Genomic DNA, 16,503 nt, shown 5'->3' with positions numbered 1-16,503 from the left:
TTTGATTCATAATGCAGATAACCTTGCAGCGTGCCAACATGCTAGTACGCTAAAATCCACACATGCTTAGAGCTTTTGGGTGTCATGCGATTTAGGGCATTTCATAGCGCATCTACGGATGATAGTTAAATGTGTCTTGTAAGCACGCCATTCAGATTTTGGCTAATTTTTGCAACACGAAATCTGTTAGACATTTCTATCATGTCGAGATTCACAAAAACAATCTCAAGAAACTATGCCTGAAAAGTCTTCCATTATGATTTGAGGAGGCCCTTGCAGGCTTATTTTTGTCATTTGATCGTTTACAGACAAACGTATTCGAGATTTTGTCCAATTGTTATTAAATTTGAACCACATACAGCATAATAGACCGACAGGCCATGCGAAATAAAAAAATGAAAAAAGTTTTCTACTTATGTGTTGCCAAGCCGGGTGGCAAGATTAGAAGATTCGCCATAAAACTGATTTAACTCAGCAACATGAAATTTGGTAGACATGTGTATCACCAGTAGACTCACAAAAAAAGTTTGAAAAAGCCATGCCTGAAAACAAATGTCAAGTTTGCACTTTTTGATACAAACTGGCCAGTTTAGGGTCATCTTGGTTATTTCAAGGGATCTTTCAAAGACAATCTTTGTCCTAGATTTGATTTTAGGCTAATTTTGGCCATTTAGAGGGTTCCTTAAAAGACAAAATTTTGGGGGGGGGAAATTCAGCCCCTGAAGCCCGTTTCATTTAGCGACATGAAATTTCGAAAGTCAGGTGTATTATCAGTAGACCAAGAAAAAAAGTCTCAAGAATCCATGCTCAAAAACGCTCAGGAAGTCAAGCCAATTTCATTGGTAAGCAGCCATTTAAGTCTCATTTTGATCAATCGGTGTCAATTTGGCCTGCCTTTCCTGTTGGCCCTGCACAAAGCACACGAAATTGAGCTAATCAAAGAATTTGTGAAATAAGTACCAATCAAACACTACCAAGAGTGGAACAGGAAGTGCGGGTCGGACTCTTTCGAGGAACCGCCGACGTCGTTCGGCAGCCGTAATCGCCGCGGGGCTGACGGGCGCTCGCTCTTGAAAATTAAGTGGCAAAATGAGATCTGCCAGTCACTGTCTGCTAATGTGTGAGACACACACACACACACACATATATACACTTTTTTTAAATTCATTCGAAGGCAGTGAGTCCATGAAAAAGTCTTATTAAACCAGTGCATGGCCATCAAAACTTTAAAAATATTGATTTTCTTCTTTTTTTTTGGCTTGTTTACCTCCAACAGGGAGTTGGGTTTAAAAAAAAAAAAAAAAAGAGGACTTTATCGGACACGCCTTTAAGATGCATCAGCTTCTTTCAGCCTTCTTGCTGACTTTTTTTTTTTAGGTCAATGTAAAATATTCATTCGCTACCCTGCAAAGGCTTCTCAGGGAGCCCACGGAAGGACACACACACACACACACACACACACACGCGAACAGCTTATTGCTTACTGCAGGTGTGGTCCTGTTCAGTCACGACGGAATATTTTTAGGTGTCTTTCAAATGCAAACTCATCCATGAGATTTTGTCAGATTGCTACCAAATATAAGTAACGTAAAATAGGTTATGTGACGTTCAATTGTTTGTGCGTGGGCGCAGCACAGCGGCAAGAATTTGACAATTCGCCATGAAACACCTTTTATACACAGTAGATGTACTGTCAGGCAACAAGTAACTGCGCAAACATAATGTAACCAGCGAACACAATCTTCATTCTGTTGATGAACGTCGCTAGCTGGCTACTTGTGTATATGATTTCAGTGGTAAGATAATGAATCACATCTACTTTTTGTTTCGCTTAGCATATTACATTAAAAATGCTGAATTAATACTGTCGTAACAAAAACTACTGTAACCTCTTGACTATCCGTGTGCATCCGAAGCTACGTCTGTTAGCCTTCGTGACAGAAAATAGAGACACGGGGGAGGATGGAGTTTAACACTTCGACTTGGATGTGACAGCCATGCACTCATCTCATATCAGCCCCCTGGATTCATCTTGAGCTTTTGGCGGGGGTGGAGGGGGAAAAAAAAAAAAAAAAAAAAAAGCAAAAGTAGTGACAGGTAAGCGTCAGCCTTGGGATCGCATGTTCTATACTCCTGCTTATCTTCCCCACACCTCACATGAGCGCTGGCGCTTTTTTCCCGGGCAGAAAGATAAGGTTATGAACTGTCACTCGACGTAATGGAAGCGCCGGCGTGGCACGCCGGCCCCAAGAGGACGGGTGGAAAGTTGACGGTGTGTCAGTTTGAAACGCTGACAGTGAAGACATTTTAGAGATCATGATTTTTTTTTTCTTTTTTTTTTTTTTGCCTTCTATCTGGTCAATATCTGTCTAAAATGTGTTTACCCCATTAAGGAGTTTGGTTCAGAAAAGCTAATGTAGTTTTTTTGGTACTTGTTTCTGTGGTTAACCCAAAGAGGGAAAATGAGACAAATTTCAGTGTTAAATATGATTATTTTCTATTGTCTGCAGGGTTCTTTATGTACAAAATAAAAACAAAATAGAACAAAAAGGTACATAACAAAATCCCCGGTTAAGCATCTTTCTAGGATAAGTGCTTCCGATTGGGGCTCATTTGGGGGCGAATTCCCGAGTCGGGAGTTTCTCAAGGGCCTGACTTCCTTTTTAATTCCGGGCATGGGTCCTCAAGTCTTTTTTGTGCATCCAGTTACGATCGACGTGTCCAATTTTATGTTGATCGGTGAAACTGGTGTCGGGGGCTGATTTTTGGATTTTTTTTTTTTACATTTCAAGGATAGCTACTTAGTAAATGTGGCCACTTCAAACCAAAATGGCGGACATCCTGTTTCATTCTGGGCATTGGTCCTTGAAACCTTTTGAAGCATGCTGTTATGATAACGATGTTCACCCAATGTCGTGGAAATCGGTGAAACCGGCGTCATGGCTGATTTATTGATTTATTTATTTTCCCCCAACTTTTCTGGGGCAGCTACTAACTGAATACAGCTGCGTCAAACCAAAACGGCCGACTTCATGTTCCGACGTTAGATCGGACTTTGAAATCCATGAAAAAAAAGTGTGACACAAAGCGAACGCATTCATTTGGCTCATGCTCCGCCGCCCACGCAACACACAAAAGGACGCGGCCCAGGTCGAGCTCGAGCAAGGCCGCATTCTCTTATCAGCTGCCTGAGAATTCATTATCGCCTGAGAGCCACGCTGTCCTCGCCGTTACGGCGGATCTAGCGTCAGGCGTCTCGACAGAAATAAGACACTGTCCATCTCTTCTCTGGATAAGAAGAAGCAGCTTTATGTGTTGCGCCTCTTCTTTTTCTTTTCTTTTTTCCAAGCCTCGCCTCGCGGACTCTCGTTTGACTGCTCTTCGTCGACATTCTGGCAGCTACTCGAAGGTGTAAGTCGGACACGTTGCCGTTCGTCAGGGGAACACCATCACGAGGGCTAAATCCAGGATTCCCCCAGGGGGGATAAAGACTGTGGCAGCGAGGAGGGTCCCCGGAGGGCCTGGACTGTACCACCGACCACACGCAAGTGGCGGCGGTTCGCTCAAAAAGCTAACGTAGCAGTCTACATCAGAAGCACCATTATCTTTATTGGCCATGTATATTAAAACACACAAAGAATTTGTCTCCAGTAGTAGGAGCACCTCTAGTACTACAGCAAACAAGCCTCTATGACAAAATATGCATACATTTAGGACATAAAAACACAACATCATCACTGGCGGTGACCCAAATGCACGACACCAGTCACAGAAGAGCAGAAAGAATCCGAAAGAAATGTGTTCATAAAAAGCCAGTCAGCACCAGCTGTGGCTGAGAGACCAAAAACATCCCAGATTGAAAGCAACGGTACTTTTAACACCACAGGAACCTCTCGTGGATATTTTGTCTTGGCTGACAAAAAGTGTCAAAAATCCAAAGAGTGATCCTTTGAAAATGTGCAGATGAGAGCATCCAGATGCATTTATTGTCATCACATACAAATGCTGCTGACTACGCTTGCCGTTTTTTGTCCTCAGTTATATCTGGATAGCATAGTACTCTGTTTATATATTAATTATCTGCAACTCAACTGCTTGTGTGTATACCATTTATTGATACATGTGCTGTATATTGTTCTTGCCGCATACAATGCTACTGACTATGCTTGCTGGTGTTCACGTTCAGATCTAAATATATAGTCAATCATTCTGTTTCCATATCATGTATAGTCAGCCGATTTTACATAGACTATTGACACATGCGTAGTATTTTTTTGACAATCAAAAAGTTTTTTTTGAAATGATATTTGACGACACGGCTCCGATATTTGGGAGGCAACCTTTCGGTTCACGTCTCCTCCGTGTTTTTCCTCGCTCTCGGTCACCCGCCTGTTTGCCCCGAGCCGCTGGAGCGGGCCGAGGCAGCAAAGGTCATTTGTGGAAGTTCAACTATAGTGAGCGGAATTTCAAGTGGCTACAGGGAAAACAGCGGGACAGCGGGAGGGTGGGAAAAAAAGTCACCAGTATCCCTGTGGTCTGCGCAGAATCATTATTATTATTCAAACCAAGTGTTATGGTTGGCCTGTCTGGGCATGAAGCTGTGTGTGTGTGTGTGTGTGTGTGTGTGTGTGTGTTTCCCTTTACAATTGTATATCTCACAGCAGGCTCATCAGGGTGTGTATAGCTACACAACGTGACTCACCATCCGGAATTGACTGTGTGTGTTATTGCTTTTAATGCTGAAAATCTGACTTCAAGGAGCATGAAAAGCTGCATTGAAAATCAATCAATCAATCAATCAATCAATCAATCAATCAACAGCATACGTTCAAAAGGCGTACCGTCCATTCATGCACTGTTAACAAATCTTTGTTTGTCAAACGGGCTGGAATTCACTCAAAATTGCTGCTTGGAATCAAATTGGGCAACCTTCTGTCCAATTTCGGGCATGGGTTTTTGAGACTTTTTTTGTGCGTTGTGTTATAATTTTCACCCAATTAAACTGGCGTCAGGGGCTAATTTTTTCCTAGCTTTTTAGGGGGAGCTACTAAAGGAATATGCCTGCTTCAAATCCAAATGGCCAACTCCTTGTTGAATTCCGGACATGGGTTCCCGAGACTTTTTCGTCCATTCGATTTCATGTCGATGGATGAAACTGGTGACGGGGGCTGATTTTTTTTCAATCATGTTGAATGTCTTGAGACATTAACATCCATGCATTGTTCATTGAGAAATGAAGCAAAATGTGGACAAAAGTGTATTTCATGCAGTTTTTTAATGCAAAACGTTATCGGGAAATGGCTCTGCATAGTCCTGGTGTGTGTGTGTCCCTTTAAATTTCGATATAATCTCACGCCAGGCTTATCAGAATGTGTAGTTAAACAGCGTGACTCATCATCTATAATTTTCTCTCTATGTGTTATTGTTTTTAACGTGTAGTACGGCTCATTATATTCCACTTTTATGTTTGTTTGTTTTTTTGCAAAACCAGACAATTGAAAGTCAGGAAGCATGAAGGCGGCAAGGAAGTAGGCTTTGGTCCACCGGAGGGGATAACTTTGTTTTTTGCTCCACATTAGACTGGGAAACATGATGCATCATCACTGATATGACAAGCTTCCAGTCTATAACGGAGTATTATTTTGGCTCTGTGGGCTTGAATGAGGACTGGGTCACATCTTGGCTGGCGTCATACAAAAGCGCATTTCGAGTTGGCTGCGAGGTGTGTAAATATAAGATGAGTTGGACAAGGAGAAAACGGGCCTGCCATCATCTCAGGTTGCTGCACGAGCTGCTGTGCCGTCGCCCTCCATCAAAATCAACAACCGGGGGAGGAACTACAATACTTTTTTAGTACGAACAGACATGAAATTGGGTTTTAAAACTTCAGAACTGGAATAAAAAAAATATATATATATTTATTTTATTATTTTTATTTTTGTTTCAAAGGGATGAAATTCCTGCTCATAGTCAGCAACTTTTAAGCAGAAAATAGCAGATAAAAGACAGGGGCAAACGGCAGGAGTACGACCAAACTACAATTGCTTGGATTAACTTCCTCGTTGCCTGTTGCTGGGCAGAATCCATCATGAACCTAGAAGCTCAACAACAACAACAAAACATGTGCCAGTCAAACTCACTATTACGCTATTTCCTTAGCTCAGTTGCCCCATATAGGAAAACAGAACAGGGAAATACGGCAGGAACAGGAGTCCGCACAACTTTGGAGGGTTACATAACGGGAAAACTAAAAGAGGTCAATGTGGTTTGTTATCAAGTGTAACATTTTGCTTTAAAAAGCCCCGTTTCATGTTCATGGTCATCTGTTGCGAGGCAGAAGTCACAGGGCCTGAAGGGTTAGTATCCCGATAAAGGTCCCCACTGCCCAACATAGCAGAAAAGGACAGGGAGAGTCGACATGAACGGGGAGTGAACCAATTCAGGGGGGCTACATAATGAGGAAACTGCATTATTTTTACATTTTAGTTCAAACAAATGTAAGGTTTTAGCTTCGAAAAGCTTGGATTTGTTTTCCTAGTTATGATCACCTGTTGCTAGGCAGAATTAATAGAACTGAAGCAAGAGTGCCCTCAAAAGCTTGGTAAAATTGTGCAAGTGCCAGTCAAGTTCACTTAGACAGACAACAAACTTAGCATTTAGCTCTAATTGTTCGGATTTGTTTTACTGGTCACGGTCTACCGTTGCTGGGCAGGATTCAAAGGGCTGAAGAATTACTGCCCCCAAAAGCTTAGTAAAATTGTCTAAATGTCAGTCAAGCTCATTCATGTCGTATCCTCTGCAACCTGGGGCACTGCCCCACATAGCGGAACATGGACAGGCTAGTCACACAGTCAGGAAACAACTCCCCCAGCCCCCCCCAAAAAAGTGCAAGTCATTTCGAAACAGCCGCGTAAGTGGCTGTTTACTTGAGCGTACATTAATGATTCACTTCCTTGTTGTGTTGCGTGGCAAAAACTGTGTTGCTCTTTGATCAAGCCAGCAGCTTGGAAACACACACACACACAAAAAAACACACACACACACACACACACACACACACACACACACACACACCGTCAGGACCAGAAAGCGCTGCAAGCAGTTACAAAATTAAATGCGACAAAACGCTATTTTACCGAGGAGGGAACATCGGCCGTCTGGAGAAAAATCACTTAACGAAAACAAAATGCTGCGATTCTGAATTTTCATTTTTAAAAATGCACATTCATTAATTTTTCCTTTGCTTTCATGTATTTTTCATTAGATTTTTATTTCCATTTAATTGCTGTAGCACCTTAATTCCTCTTCTGGAGATGCATAAAGGACATTTTGTCGTATGATAACTTATGTATTACAACACTGAGAAATTTAGAATAACGAACCGTCCCCCAAAAAATTGAATGCGTACTAGCCACCGACACAAAGTTTGGTCGCAAACGGTCGAGTACAATAATTCCAGCTCCTTGGCCGAGGTAATACTGGAGTGTACGCTATGTAGACAATCAGAAACATAGCGCGTACGGTGCACAAAGCGCCAACACGCATCCATGTGACTCATGGTACAATTCAAGCCGCCTTCTGAACTCGACAACCCGCTGTGCTCATAAAGTCACACAGCAGAATACAATACGTGCTCTCCACTGTTACTATATGTGATGATTATGATTATGATTATGATTATGGGCTGCAGCCTGAAAAAAAGCTTAAAGCAGGACATGATGTGCTAGGCCATCGCGTTGTGCTGGTTGGAAATGTTCTTCTGTGATAGGAAACAAAAGTCGAGATAATGTGATGATGGTCATGCATTATGCTGTTGTCTGACAGCGACGGTATCAATACACGGCGATATCGTGGTTACAATATTTATGTACCAGGGAATGTTTTTTATGTTTCTTTCCATCACCTTGCAGAGATCCGCCGTATTCGGCGTGGGAAGCAATATCCCGATACAGTATCATTATATCAACATCAAATATGGATTCATGACAATACGCTATATGGTGAAATTTCGCCACACTGCGCAAAATATACACGAGGACGATGTGTTTTAATCACCAGGATCTCAATGGTAGTTTTGAGACGAGCTATCACGATACAGTACATCAAATATCAATACTGTGCTAGGACAGATAGCGAAGCGATACATGGCGTTATTGCTATATTTTAAAGACTTTTTTTAATAATAAAATCAGTTGGAGTGATGGGATAAACTATTAAACTCACGATACAGCAGAGAATTGCCGTGGCCGGACAAAATATTGACTACAGTGTCGTTACACCGACATAAAAATGAAAACTATACCACAAGATATGATGATGCGATGCATGCTGACATTGATATTAGGTGTGATTGATACCACACCGTGACAGATAATGACGTGATACATGGCGATATGATTACTGTTGCACCCCCAGATCATCGTTTCAACTTTTCAGTACCTTGGAGAGCACCTCACTTGTTGTGGCGGGAAAACCATTGATGTTGCAGTACAGTATCCATACTGATATAAACATTGAACGTTGACACTGTGCTGCAATGGGTAATGAGGTGATGCATGGCTACATCGTTATATTTGGTCTCACTGTTATACGACGACACAGCGATTTTGTTTAGTTTCACAACGGTGGCGCTCTGGAAGTAACAACATTGATATCGCGATACAGTAACGATTCATCAACATCAGATATTGATACTGTAATGTAATAGATAACGATGCGAAACATGGCAATAGTTATTTGTCCTACTGCGTAAGACAACTGGTTTTTCATTTTGTTTTCAGAACACTGGAGATCTTGGAGTAACAAAATTGATATCACAATGCAGTATTGATTCACCAACATCAAATATTGATAGTATTCTACAAGAAATAATGTCATACATACTGATATTGAAATCTAGTTCTACCAGAGAATGATTTCTTAGGGTGTTTTCAAGACCTTTGTGCCATTATACTGTTAGGACAAAATATCTAAATCATGACACAGTATCGCCACACGAACACATATCTATCGATTACTTTACCAAGACATTTGGTGATATTATTGTTTTCAGGACCGAGGAGAGCTCAATCGTTGTGGGAGATAAAAATAATGATTTCCTTATACAGTATCGATACACCAACATCAAGTATCAGCACTGTCCCACAAGAGATAACGATGCGATACGTACATGTTCGTAAAGAATCAGACTCCAGAGAACGATTTTTTTTTTTTGGGGGGGGTTCTGTTTTTAAAAACCTTGGAGATCCTGGAGTAACAAAATCGGGATCGCAATACAGAATCAATTCACCAACATGCAATATTGATACTGCACTGCAACAAATTGTGATGCGATGCATGCTGATATTGACATTTAGTCCCACAGGAGAATGATTTTTAGGTGTTGTCAGCACTTTCCCCTTCAGTGTCAGTGATGGGACCAAATACCGATCTTGCAATCTAAATCCAATAATAATATTAGTTAAGTATGCTGATCTATAATCTCCATCTCTTTCCATTGCAGTGTGTGTGTGTGCGCGTGTGCCCATGTGTGTACGATAACATGTGGCGTGCAACTGAGCCGCGCAACTGGCTACGCTGGTGCAGATTGTCACTATTCGTACATGAATGCAACACAGCTCACATCTCTGCATTCATATCAGGGATCATACAGAACAAACACTTGCGCATACATATGTCACAAACTTACCTGTCTTACTCCCGAGGCAAAAAAGATGCAAAAAAGCAGGCAAAAAGAGTCCAAATGTGACACTCCTGTCTGCTTCGCAGCTCCGCATGTGTTTTAATGTGTGTGTGTGTGTGTGTGTGTGTGTGTGTGTGTGTGTGTGTGATTTGGATTCCCAAAGTGTCAGCGGTGGTTCGCCATCCTCCGAGCTCCTCTATCTGCAGCTTCTTCTCTTTTGCTCTTCTCGGTGGCGGGCTTCTCTCTCCTCCTCTTCGTCGTCTTCATCTGAGTGCGCCGCGCACCTCCGCCGCCCTATTTCAAGCGTGCTGCCGTGCTGACGTCAGCAGCAGGGGGGGGGGGGACGGGGGGGACGTGGGGCAACACAAGCGCATGCCGGGCTGGAGAAAAACGTAGGGAAAAAATTGGAAAAACAAAGAGCAGTTTGTATACATATACTGTAATATCATATTTTTTTTGAATTACTAAAGATAGATAATACAGTATATTTTTAAAGAAAATGAGAAAATAAAATTTTAAACAAACAATATAGTACATACCTACCTGTACAGTACATACATAATACAAAACGACAACAAATATATTCCGTATGTAATAAAATAAACAAAACTGTAATACATATCATGAAGAAATAAAACTAATGTATAAAACATCAAATATAGTAAAAAAAAAATGTAAATACATTATAGAAAAAAATTACAAATGCATACGCTTTATAAAAATTATTTATATTTAATACATAATATCGTAAATTATTTTTAGATTAACAGATAATAATTATTGTACATATGTACAGTAAAAGGCGGCACGGTGACCGACTGGTTAGAGTGCCAGCCTCACAGTTCTGAGGAGCGGGGTTCAATCCCCGGTCCCGCCTGTGTGGAGTTTGCATGTTCTCCCCGTGCCTGCGTGGGTTTTCTCCGGGCACTCCGGTTTCCTCCCACATCCCAAAAACATGCATGAATCGGAGACTCTAAATTGCCCGTAGGTGTGACTGTGAGTGCGAATGGTTGTTTGTTTGTATGTGCCCTGCGATTGGCTGGCAACCAGTTCAGGGTGTACCCCGCCTCCTGCCCGATGACAGCTGGGATAGGCTCCAGCACGCCCGCGACCCTAGTGAGGAGAAGCGGCTCACAAAATGGATGGATGGATGGATGTATAGTAAAATCACTAAAACATAATATATATATATATATGTATAATATTTATAATAAACTAATTACAAATTAAATAAAACTATAATACATATAAAAATAAAATAATTCATAAATAGGAGCAATAGTATACAAATATGATAGTTATATTATTATTATTTATATTACATATTATTATTTATAATTATTTAAAAAGGAAAATTATACAGTATATAATAAACTAAAATAAATCAAAATCCTATATTATATTAAATCAAATAGAACTATAAAACAATACGGTATGGTCCCATTTAATTTTCAGGCCTTAATATATGTGGGACATACACAAATAATTTGTAGAAAATATCTTTATAAAAATGTAATTAATGCAAATAAAATACATCATAAAATTATTTATGTATTTATTTTTTCACCATTCTGTTTATTTGCTTCAATTTAACTTTGGGTGAATACAGGGGCATCTAATTTCCAGTCAGCATATTAAATCATAAATTAGTGCTTTTCATTAAAACGAAATGATTCCAAATTGTTTTAAGAAAATCATGAAATGTTTCAAACCTCTCAAAACAATTATTAGTGGCATATGACAATTTACGTCAAATATGAGAGGAATTAAAAAAAAACATAAAAATGACTAGCATGGAGAAAATATGTAAGAAACAACTCGGCAGAACATTTATTTTGATCTCAAACTCATCAGAAAAGTACTAAATTGGACAAGAGTGTGCTACCACCAACTCCCCCTCCTAAAAAAGGATCCCTCCATCAAACCGACATACGTCATTAATCATTGACACTTAATACAACATTTATCAAGACAAGGCAATGAGAGGAAAGTCAATTAGGGAACTTGTGATAGTTGCTGTGTAAAATACCGATCAAATAAAATAGCGCTCATTGCGCACATTTCCGTCCATCTTTCTCTGCGTTAACCATAAAAAAATAAAAAATAAAAAAAAAATAAAAAAAGAAGAAGTTTATAGTGGTCGTGAACGGACTTTACAGCGGGAGTGTTGTGTTTAACGGCCTCGTTTACACGCGGTCGGCGCGACAGTTAAACTGGGGGGGTTCGCCTTGCGCAAGACCCCCATCTGTGCGTCAAGTAACTGTGAACAATTTTAGGTTTTATGATCGCCAGGAAATGGAAATTTCCCAGAGTGGGCTGCTACACGTGATATGACTTGGTGAAGCAGCATGTGGCTCATCGCGCAATGTTCTTCCCGTACGCCCAAGTAACTGCCAACAGCATGTTGGTGATCAGGAGGCATGATCACCAACCGATCTGTTAGAATACTGTAGGGATAGACCGATTATCTCTTGGCACCGATATTCACCATTTTGACACATATCAACATTGCTTTTTTTTTTTTTTTTTTTTTTAACTTTAAAAACAGTTTAATAAACACATGATTAAAGGTATTTAAGCAAAGTTAAGTGTTGGCATTTGTATAATTTGAAAATTCGACGCCAACATTTTCCCGTTTACTGCAAATGAATATCGGCTCCAGATATCGGTTATCGGCCTCTTTGGCTACTAATAATCATCGGCCCTAAAAAAACAAAACATATCTGTTTCTTTAGAATACTGTTCTTATCCTTTGCCCTGTGTTTATAGCAGTAATATCGAAAATATTGCCACAGACACACAGAAACAACACAAACTCCTTAAGCAGCGATCCCTATTATTGACCAAAAGCGCACATGATCAACTCATAAGAGCAAACAAGCTGGAGGAGACGGCTGTAGGCACGCCCCGAGTAGCGAATCAATCACACCTGAATGGAGCAAATACGACCGCGCGCTGCAGGGGAGCCGAGGAACGAAGCGTGTCGGCTTTCCCCGGAGCGTCGCCGCAGGCTACGAGATTTCCCATATCCGGATGCTAACAGCTAGCGGTCATCATGTGCTTAGCAGTGTTTGCACTAGCGGCCATACATCAGAAACATAATATCCTGCGAGTCTCCGAGGCATATGTGGGTACTAAAAAGGTCTCCTTGGCATATCGTATCCGCCGCTTCTTCGCTGACGGCGAGTCGTAACTCGTGTTTATGCGCTCGCACCTGCTGCCAGGGCGCGTGATTCACGCGGGTAGAACGGTGACATTAGCGCTAAGCGTCACCGCTGTGCGGTCGTGAAACGTGACACGCGGACGGAGGGCGCTCAAAATGGCAACGCGAGTGGTGGATGGATCGATCAATACGGAAATTGATAACGCATACAAATGTTGGTATTGATACCGGTGTATTGAGATGAACACTTTGCTTTCAGTTTGTCTCCTGAATTGCATCGAATGTATGTGAATATTTTACTTCAACTTTAAGGGAATATTTGTTCTTTTACAATTCATAACAATACACATACCCATGTGCAAATAAAAACAGACAAAAACACATACAGTGACAAAAACTCAAACCCAATAGTACACAAAGCAGAAAACAAAAAGAGCAACACAATAACACACACGCACACACAAACATACAAACACAGTAAAAGGAAGAAACTGACACACAAACATACACGGACACAAAAACACACATACGCAATGACACACACTCACTAAAACCCAAACAGACACAGAGAAACACACAAAAAAACACACACACAAAAACAGAAACACGCATATAAAACACGAAAACAGACACACAAACAAAAACATACAGACACACAAAACCACTCACCGATGCACATGCACACACACACAGAAGCAAAAACATACAGACACACAAAGCCACACACCGATGTGCAGAAAAACAGAAACGCAACTCACAAACAAAACACACAGACAAAAACAGACACACAACAAAAACACACACTCACACCTACACTTATACACACAATGCACACATTGAAACACAAAAAAAAACCACAGCCAAAAAGTTACAGACAAAACCACACACTGATGCACAACACCCACACAAACACGTGGACACATAGAAACACAAAAAAAACAGACACACTAACACTAAACATACACAGACAAAAACATGCAGATACACAAAACCACACACCGATGCACGCACACACACAAACGCACGCAAATGATAGTTTTAAATCTAATGGCAGAATTTGTGAGCTTAATGTTTTAGCTACGCATGCGGCATATGATCGTCTTGTTTAAGCTGATCACAAATCAATTTGTCAGATTGTTTCAGACAAAGACGTAATTCACATATTTCATATCTGCTGTGTCCACATGTTCCGCAGCTATTATAAAAGGCTTTAAGCGGACAGTAGAAATAATAATACGTTATTAAAATGAGGGGGGAAAAAAACTTGATCATTTTTATCTCTTTGACTGTGTCTCCAAATGACAGGAGAATATTCATCCGCCACTCAAGCGACCAAATGGAAAGCAGTAAAAAGTGTTGATGGGCTGAGGATGATGATGAGTCCCTGTGGCATTTCACGCCGTCGCCATTTAGCGCCTTAATACCTCCGACGTGGACAATCGGCCTGAGGCCATTTAATAAAGAAAAAAAGAAGTTGGATCATAATCCGGGATGACCGATAATTATTTCATATGTCACACCGAAGCCAGCACTTAAAATACCTTTTTTGCAGGTCGGTGTTCTGTATAAACACCTAACGCTAACCTAACGTCATTTAACGTTATCTGAGTGTGGGATGCTGTGTTTCTGGGTGAAAGTGGCTAGATATCCCCTGCGCTGGGTTCTGCGTGAAACGCGAAACATCGCTGTCCGATAACTATTTCATGTCATGCCAGACTCTTAACGTCATTTAATGTTATCCAACTGTAGGATGTTGTGTTTATGTGCGAAAGTGGCTATATATATATATATATATATATATAATTTCCACTGGGTTCTGTGTGAAACTCAGAACTTCGATGTCTGACATTTATGGCATTGTGTACTGCTTGCAGGATGCTGTGTTTCTGTGTGAAAGCGGCTATTTCCTGCCTTTGCTGGGCACTGTTTGAAAGACGGAACATCAGTGTCTGACAACTATTTTATTCTTACTGTTTTGTTTGTTTATGTTTTATTCATTATTAACTTTAAAATATTAAAACAAACCAAAAAATAATATTAATTATTAACTATTTACAGTACTAGTTGTGCAGTATTTGTTACACCCCTGATGCTGCAATTTTTTGGGATATCTCTGTGAAAAAAAACGTGGCTTTTTTTGTTTTTTTAACCAATTCAAATTCTCGAAGCGCACTGATGGGATTGATGACGATTGGCGTTGCCGTGGTTTATAAACGCCACCGTCGCGCGTCCCTGCCAAAAAGCCCAGAAGGCGATCAATAGTGCTGATGTGCATCTCGGTGATTACGTCTGACCCGCAGCTCGCTCGGCGACCATCCTCGTTAGTTATTCGTCACCTCGCCGTAATTAATACGTGAACGTGATGAATTCGCCGCCATCCGGTTTCATCACTGTAGATCAGTTGTCGTCGGGCGAGAAGCGGTTTGCAAGTTCAATTCAAGCGGCTATTTTTGACGCGACTGGCAGCAATGCAGTTTTTATTTATAACTATTCACGGGCATCTCTTTTTTACCAGTTGTTGTTAGCATAGATCTGATACTATAGCTAGTTTTTAGGACAAAATGAAATTCAAGTTTAAAGTGAATTTTCACAAGAGGTCATAAAACATATTAAAATGAAAAAACCTGTTTTATTTTTTAAATTAAAACGTACTTTTTAACGTATTAATGTTTTTATCAAAACTATTTTAATCTCAAATTTATGTAATGTTTGAGTGTGTGTATCTATTATGTTCAGTGGTACTATTATATGTAATCTTTTTTTGAATGAAAATAGATCAAACTAAATCAAAACTAAATTTAGAATTTTATTTTGTAATATTTAATCTTGAAGGAAATTTTGTTTGTATTCTAGCATGCGTATAGCGACAAAATTGCGTGTTTCATGTCACATGTCTGTGGTCACTTGTTGCTAGGCGGAATTCACTGGGCAACAACAGTTGAGCTCCATAAAAACGTTATATGACAACCACTAGTTGGACAGGTGCAGGAACTAAGGAGTCCAAACACTACTCTGTATTAAATATAAAATACATGTTGAAAAGAAACAATAAGTGAAAAGGAGTTAGCCGGCATCGAGTTAGCCAGCAGCTAACTAGTCAGCGGCTCGCGCGAGGAAATATGATTATGAGATGTAGATTAGTAAATTAGTTATTTCACAGTTGAGACACAACGACAGACAGATATACTGCTCGGTGAGATGTCTAACTCCTCTCCCAGCTCACCAGTACGACGCTAATATTAGTTGTTCTATGCAGAGGATAAACAATATATGACTATGAATAATTAATTCTAATTAAAAATAATTATATATTGACTGTGCACGTGTTGCTGCACCATTTGTGTTCAGACCATTGCTTAAAGGGTTAAAGCACTGCACCATAATTGCTATTTAGCATTTGCATTAAGCCAGCAGGCTGACAGGCTTAGCTATGCGGTTGTTTAAAATACCCAAGATGTAATTCTCTTTGTCTTGTGTAGTCTGACAGTAAACTGACTGGGAGGGTCAATAAACAACTGGGAGGCTCCCAAGAATCGCTCCCTAATTTGATCTAGCAAACTGTTGCTTGCTGTGACGCGAGTTGGGTTCGCTGCCGCCGCTAAGCGCTTGGCGGCGACGCGTATCTCTTAAAACTCTCAAGTCGAGTCACTCATATTGC

The 16,503-nt window shown here is 40.5% G+C and overlaps 1 protein-coding gene across 3 annotated transcripts in view; it reads right to left on the bottom strand.

Annotated features, from left to right (window-relative positions):
- The window catches only part of fstl4 (follistatin-like 4), a 161,112-nt gene that overhangs the window by 104,281 nt on the left and 40,328 nt on the right, over nt 1–16,503 (bottom strand). For all 3 annotated transcript variants that reach the window (XM_061752799.1, XM_061752800.1, XM_061752801.1), the window contains one exon: nt 9,689–10,062. In XM_061752799.1, coding sequence (XP_061608783.1) covers nt 9,689–9,776 — 88 coding nt within the window. In that variant the 5' untranslated portion in view covers nt 9,777–10,062. The remainder of the gene's footprint in view (nt 1–9,688; nt 10,063–16,503) is intronic.

Source organism: Phyllopteryx taeniolatus, chromosome 17, assembly GCF_024500385.1.
Source record: "Phyllopteryx taeniolatus isolate TA_2022b chromosome 17, UOR_Ptae_1.2, whole genome shotgun sequence".
NCBI classification, from domain to species: Eukaryota; Metazoa; Chordata; class Actinopteri; order Syngnathiformes; family Syngnathidae; genus Phyllopteryx; species Phyllopteryx taeniolatus.
Note: the sequence above shows the minus strand (reverse complement) of the source record. Positions and strands in the feature narration are given on the sequence as shown.